The sequence below is a fragment of the Gavialis gangeticus genome, unplaced genomic scaffold, assembly GCF_001723915.1.
Source record: "Gavialis gangeticus isolate Ggan-Ray unplaced genomic scaffold, GavGan_comp1, whole genome shotgun sequence".
NCBI lineage: Eukaryota > Metazoa > Chordata > Crocodylia > Gavialidae > Gavialis > Gavialis gangeticus.
Genome location: NW_017729019.1, coordinates 2,408,756 through 2,416,316, shown reverse-complemented (window position 1 = coordinate 2,416,316; position 7,561 = coordinate 2,408,756). Strand labels below are relative to the sequence as shown.

At 42.8% G+C, this 7,561-nt stretch overlaps 1 protein-coding gene across 1 annotated transcript in view; it reads right to left on the bottom strand.

The window, feature by feature from the left end:
• Nucleotides 1–7,561, bottom strand: part of PPP1R12B (protein phosphatase 1 regulatory subunit 12B) — a 184,517-nt gene that overhangs the window by 111,995 nt on the left and 64,961 nt on the right. Inside the window, exons 12-13 of the mRNA XM_019513819.1 lie at nt 7,181–7,351; nt 6,180–6,362 (exon numbers count right to left, since the gene is read on the bottom strand). Coding sequence (XP_019369364.1) covers nt 6,180–6,362; nt 7,181–7,351 — 354 coding nt within the window. The remainder of the gene's footprint in view (nt 1–6,179; nt 6,363–7,180; nt 7,352–7,561) is intronic.

The window sequence follows — 7,561 nt, the reverse complement described above, 5'->3', positions numbered from 1 at the left end:
AAAAAGGGACAACTTTATCTGTAAGAGATTAACTGTAAAAACATGGCAGATAAGAGCCTTCAACAGTAGACACGGAATGATTGCTCGCTTGAAGTACAAAGATACCTTTTAACTTGTTGCTGTCCTTCGCTTGCCCACAGTTTGACACAAGGAAAAAAAAAACTCTTCCCCTTCTAATGAGCACAGGGCATACAAACTTAAACATTTAAGATTCCAATACATTTTTACAAGGAGAATTATGAATGTTCACGCAAATTAAATGCTTTAGATTATGAAGTCCTGGCTCTCTAAAATGTGCAAGCCTGTAGTAAGATGCTCAATGATTGTTTTGGGGCCTACCAAATGGGAAGAACATTAAATGATTGTTTGGGGGCCTACCAAATGGGAAGAACATTAAAAAAAAAAAAAATCTTAATATTCTCGCCTACCTCCCTGGAGACCAGATTCCATGTGGTTCGGAAAGTAACAAGATAACATTGAGGGTTAAAACCATGCCAGGCATCCAAACTTCTACTAAGAGCCATTGTGTTCTGAATTTTGATGAGAGAAGAATCACGAGGTAAACAGTCTTGCCAAAACTGCTTGTCTAACAAAGTTGATGAGGGAGGTCATAGGCCTCAGTTATTAATACACATTACAGAATTTAGTCTACATGATGCTACTAGATCCCTGGAAATCCCATTGGAATTAAAAGGAAAGGAAAACAGAGACATTTGACCAAATGACAGTCAACTCTGCTCAACTGTAGAAGGTCTCTACTCTAACATCACACCCCTTCCCTAATATCACATCTAATTCTTTCAAGGAGAAATAGAGAGCAACCAATGCTAGATTTGAGATTTGACCTTGGAGTCATAAAGGAGGCAGACCCAATTCTTCTACGTGCTTTTTCTACTGTTTGACACGAGAACATGGGGAAGAAAAAAAAGGAACTAAACCATGTACTTGGCTGTCTACAGTGAACTGTAAGCAGTCAACACTATTTTCTGTTTGGACAGATGTTTCACGTGGAATGTGTGAGAAAACACTTGAATAAAAGCTGCAATTGTCTAGACAAGTTGGCAGAAGAGTTTCAAAGTGGTGGGGGCAATTAGCTACACTAATTCTAACTTGCATAAAATAGACTGGATTTCAAATCCAGGGGTATCCCTTTACACTGTTCCTAGGGGACCACAAAACTTTACGGGGGCTTGCCTCTGCCTTTCGAAAAGTAATGCAGGATGAGCTTTCCTTTAGTATGTGAAAATTCACTACAAGCAATGGCATTCACACTATGTTTCAGCCTCACTTGGATTTTGGGGTGGGGTCCCAAAAGATTTAACAGCCTTTTCTGAATCAGCCCTGTCTGGATGATAGTCTGAGTTCTCTGAAACCTTCCAATATCAGCAAGGCACTTGAAACAATATCTAGGCAACTAACATCCAGGAAGGTTCTGGCTCAGCAACATCTACCTGGCAGTCCATCTACGACACTGGTTCCCAACCTGCGGACTGGCAAGGGAGCAGGACGGGACACACGAAGCCAGCTGCTTCCCCCCCGGGGCTGCCCCACTGCCCAGCTTTAACTCTGCACACGACTGCCAGTGGCGGAAGCTGCTCACATGGGCAGACAGATAGGGGTGCAAGCAGAGAGCTCGCACCACAACAAGGCAGCCAACCTTTGCAGCCTGGTACCAGCCTGTGGCCCGGTGGTTGGAAACCTCTGATCTAAGAGGTACATTAGGATCTGCACGCTGAACAAGTAAGATGTTTTCTGTGCAAGTTAACGTGATATGGGGCAGTGAACACAGTCCCAACCTAACAAGTTCTGCAGTAACAGACACAATTCAAGGGCAAGTGATCATTAAAACTATTAACAACTGAGAGAAATCACTGCAACAGCAGTAGCAGCAATGGGAGCTCCTGCTGTAAATATTAAGAATTTCTTATAGGCAATAGGGGTCGCCACTACACCTCAGAAGCAGCAGACAATCAGTTCACCAGAGAGAGACTGCAACTAACAGAAAATCTACAAAGCCCTTACTATCCACTTCTACTGAAGAACAAAAACCAAGGAAAGATCTATTACTCTCTTATATATGGAAAAGAATTTTGTGCAATGTCTTTTATATATGGTTTGCATGAGCCTATAATTCAAGCCTTTCAGGAAACTATTCCATTACAAACTGTAAAGCTAGATGGGATCGACAGATTTACAAGAGGAAATGGTACTGCCCTGGTAGACGAACGTCCAGATGGCCCATTGGGCAATCACCATCTCCAGCTTCTACAACCGTGTGAAAGAAAATATCTGCTGTCAAGAAAGTTGGGGCAGCGCATGATGCAAAGGAAGCTTCCACCAAGCACGTTCAAACACAGAATGGTGCAATGTTGCAATAAAATTAGGGGGCGGGGGGAACACAAGAACATACCATTAGAGGGTTGACTGGATTTAACAAACAAGTTCCTCCCCCACTCCCAATCGTCCTGGCTTTATACAAACTGCACAGAATCTCTCCACTGAATGGATCCTGCCTGTGCCCTTTAAAGGAACGACATGGAATTTATTTGTGATGTGCAAGTGACTATTCTAGCTTTTGCCAATCAACACAGTTAACAAGAACACAGTGGTAAAGATACTGCAAGACAGATGGCATGATATTTCAGAATCCAAGACAAAGGGCATACTGGTATTCAGTGGAGAAAGAAGATCATCCCAGACCACCCTGCCAGTCATTCTTCCCAAAACCTAAAAGAGCATTTCACTTTAATCTTTTGGCTTTAGAAAGGCAATTTATATTATAGAGACATCTCAATGATCTAATATTAGCCAGTGGGCTTGTTTATGTTGTCACTGTTGCTAAGAGAAACCTGGAACTTTAGAAACACTGAACTACATGAACATGCTATTGTGACAGCTGCCACTGGGAGCTGAAATCCATATAGTGCTTCCCAGCAACTGTTACCCATTTTCCTTTAACAAACTGGCTTATTTTCAAAAGAACGCTTTTCCATTTGGATTACACAACTGGCTTTTGCAATTCCCAGAACCCCATTCAAAAGCTGCAAGCAGTCCTCTGTCCCACTACCCCAGCTACTTGTGACTCCACATTAGCAAAGGCAGTCTGAACCCACCAAAGCAATGCACTAATGAAAACATGGAGGAACTACTGAGCAAACCATCAGCTGGAAGAAGCAAGATTTTTTCTTCTTACAATGACCAGATTTCAGTGAAGACTACTCACAAAATATCAATGCATCCTACAATGCTTACGTGTATTAAATTGTGCAATAAATATTAAAGCAGTAATAGTTTCGTAGTAGCCTGGGGTCAGAAGGGACCTGAACAGATCTAGTCTGACCCCCCCACCACTGGTAGGAGCACACGCTGGGATCACACGACCTCAGACAGGTGTTCGTCCAACCTCTTTTTGAATTTACCCAAGGGAGGAGTGAGGACCACTTCCCTAGGAAGTTGGTTCCAGATCCTAGCCACCCTAACAGTGAAATAGTGTCTCCTAATCTCTAATCTGAACCTGTCCTTCAGCAGCTTCTGGCCATTGTTCCTCATCAACCCAGGTGCTGCTGGGGGGAATAGGGCCCTTCCTATTTGCTGCTGATCTCCCCTAACGAGTTCACAGGCAGCCACCAAATCCCCCCCTCAGCTTCTGCTTGCTGAGGCTGAACAGGTTCAGGTCCCTCAGCCTCTCCTCATAGGGCCTGCCCCATTGGCCTCCAACCAAGCGGGTGGCCCTCCTCTGAACCCTCTCTAGGTTGGCCACATCCTTCTTAAAGTGCGGTGCCCAGAACTGGATGCAGTACTCCAATTGTGGCCTGACCAATGTCGCATAGAGGGGAAGTATCACCTCTCTGGACCGGCTTGAGATGCATCTTTGGATGCACGACAAGGTGCGGTTGGCTTTGCTGGCTGTGGTCTGGCATTGGCGGCTCACATTCACCTTGGAGTTGATAATGACTCCAAGATCCCTTTCCGCCTCTGTGCTCACAAGGGGGGGAACTCCCCACCTTGTATGTATGCTATGGATTCCTTCTCCCCAGGTGCAGCACCCTGCATTTATCTACGTTGAACCCCATCCTGTTACCATCTGCCAACTCCTATAGTCTGTCTAAATCTAATTGCAGCCTCTCTCTCCCTTCGAACGTGCCTACCTCTCCCCACATCTTGGTGTCTTCGGCAAACTTGGACAACATGTTTTCCACCCCCTCATCCAAGTCGCTGATGAAGATTTGAACAGTGTAGGCCCCGGGACCAAGCCCTGGGGGACCCCACTATTCACATCCCGCCAGGTTGAGTATGACACGTCCACCACCACTCTCTGGGTGCGCCCCATCAGCCAATTTTTGCCCCATCCAACTGTGTAGGCATCAATGCCACAGTCGCTCAATTTATTAATGAGAAGGTTAATAGCTGCTTCAAATTTTGGCATCGACAAAATATTTTTCTCTGTAGGTAATGTCAGGAACATGCATTTGGGTGAAAACATTTCTGTGAAGAATCCAAAGCCACTATAATTTCATTTCAGGCTTACCTACACTGGGATGCTACAGCAAAACAAAACAAGCTATAAATTTAAAATGGGAATTGCTACTCCATTTTAACTGCCCATGTAAATAAACACATTTTTCACTAAGATTTCCTTATGCAAGTCAGCTTATTTCACCTGGACACAGGTACTACTCCTGTGAAATAAAATTTGCCCATACAAGGTGATAGCACAGTTCAGGTACCCTGCAATAGGTATTTCAGGTCAGTTCCCTGAGAAGGCAAGCCCTTATTGTACTCTTACCCATGCAAAAAGCTCACTGCACCATGAGAGCCTTGGCTATAGTAGCTTGGGAGAATCTATTTGCTTGAGTTCAAGTACTTGTTGAAAAAGAATACTCTAGCTCCCTTTCTCAGATTTACTACAACTGAAAGAGAGAGAGGTTAGTTATAAGCTGCCTGAACAGATGATCCTATAGCCAAACACAGATTGTATGGCTCTGTGAAGTAAAGAACTGACAATTTCTATTACAGCTCACCTCCTCTTTCATTTTCTGGCAATACTTAGCTTAATACAGAACCATATCTACTTGGGAGAACTGGGACTTTTAAGACCAAAAAAAAAAAAAAAAAAGTTTACAGAAATCTAATTCCCACAAGCACTGCTCTCCTGTTGAGTTACTTTATCTCCTTCCAGAGCAGGCTGCATAGTAAAAATATTACAATTTAGTATTGCTGTTTGTTTTATGATTTTTTTTGGTGTGGCACCACTAGGAGAAATAGTTCTGGCACATTTAACTTGTTCACAAGAATGAACGCTGTGCATTTGTTGTTCTGTATGTACTGATACATGATAAGCTTTCCTTACAAATTGCTACCTCAGGATTATTTCTTTTGAAATTTAAAAGTAACTTCATGTGATAAGAGGTTATACCAGCCTCATCATTAAAACAATTTGTAAAATGCTGGTACTGTGAATGTCACTGACTGTATGGCAACCACATAGAGATTCAGCTTACGTTTAATAACTCCTTCTCTTTGTACCAGGAGCATAGCTACATAACTGACGCTGCTCTGTGCTTTCGGACTAAAGAAACACATTGATTTCCAGAGTCCACTGCAGAAAAGTATTCACATCACACACAACCATAAAAATCAGTACCCAGAAAGACTACAGAGACTGAAATCTAATTACCAGAGTTGTTTCCAGGAGACCAAGATGAAGTACCTCAAGAGGTCACAAATGAAAAAGCTCAAACCAAACTCATTTTCATCTCAACTCAGTCAGCGCGTCTATAAGTTCATTAATGCACTTTTGCTACTGTGCACTAAATTCAGTACCTCTAATGTGAAGTACTAAATTAATGTGCATTAGACTCCCCTAATGTGCAGCAGTGAAAGCACATGCTTTTTTAGTGACAATGCATAGTAGCCTATTTTTACTATGCATAGGCATATTAGCTTGGTTTTTAATGTGATGCTGTAATGCACAGTAAAATAGGCCATTCAAATGCACATGTAGGCTATTAAAGCACACGTGTAGACACACCCAGTGACAACTTAATCTAAGACTTCAAGCTGGAAGATGTGAGCATTAACCAGCGACACCAGGAAGCACCTAAAGAAGGTGTGGTACCACTACCACATAAAACACATGCAGATCTCATGGATGAAAAGCACTGACTTTATTCACTAACCTTCTGCGTTCCCTGGCCTCCTCAGCTGAGTCCTTTCCAGTAGTTGCGGCAGCACTGGCATTTGTAACACCATTGGCAGAACTGAGTGCAGTGCGATTTGTGATTACACTTAGTGGAGGGATAGCAGAGATGTTCTCTGTATTTTTCTCTACAGCAGAGTCAATTTGTTGCCGGGATGGCACTCTGAAACAGACAAGACATACATAACAGGATGCAAACTAAGGGAACTAGATTGGCTACCAAGACTAGACAACTGCCTCAAGGGAACATTAACAATACGTTTCCTTGATTCTCTGCTCCTGGTTCTGAAAAGAATGGTACCTTTAAGGACATCTAGAAGAAAGGGCAGAAAGTGATTGGAAAGACTGAGAGAATTAAACTGGTGAATAAGCTGGAAAATGGATGGACCCAAAGATCCTATTCAAAACCTCAGAGCAACCTTAGATTCCATGTGCAAAAAGCAAGAATGAATGGTTGATCAATCATGTCAGAAGTGACCAAGCTAAGAGTATGCATGCAAATCTCAACTGCTTCCTGATACATAGGCATTACTAAAACCACCTCAGGTATAAACAGAAATGACAACTGAATTGCTATCAAAGGATACAGGTACAAGCTGTTATGCTACAATTCTGTAGCAGTGCAAGTATAGCAAAACTGCTCCTACATTAACCTTGCTTCACCTATGGTCAAACCTAATGCAATTTAGCCCACTCATATGGTTGCAAGCTCATGCAGATATAAAAATTAGTGTAACAGCTGCTGTGCACTCTAGAGTAGCAGATTCCCCTCCCCTTTCGAAGTGGCTACAAAGGTACATTTGCCCATACTACAAATACATGTACTTTTTAAATTGAAATGGGTTTCCAGAACTCATCATGGAACAGATTATGACTGAATACATTTCTGAACAATTCCAGGATTCAGAACATGCACCTCCCCATAACTCTTGAAACTTTGTTTTACCTAAAGATTCAAGTGAACGAGTCACAAGCCATTACCTAGTATACTGGCGAACTGATGCAGTAGTATTCGCACTGACAGATGTGGGACAGGAAGAGGCAGGTTGCCACTGGGTGCCCAATGAGGTAGTTGGTGAGGTAGCTGGAGATGTACTGCGATTGGCTGAACTGTAGGGACTGTTGAGGTCACTACTTCTACCAAATGAAGCACTGTAAAATATCACAGGATTGCCTCCTTCAGAGCATGGTTAACATACAGGCAGACCACTCCAGAATCCTCAGCTGAACAGGAAAGGGAACATTTTATGTCTCATCAAAATGAATGCAAAGGAGAGTGGAACGTGCCAAGGTCACCAAAGATCACACTTGGGACACACAGAACAGGATTACGATGACATCATTTATAAAAATAAAACAGAG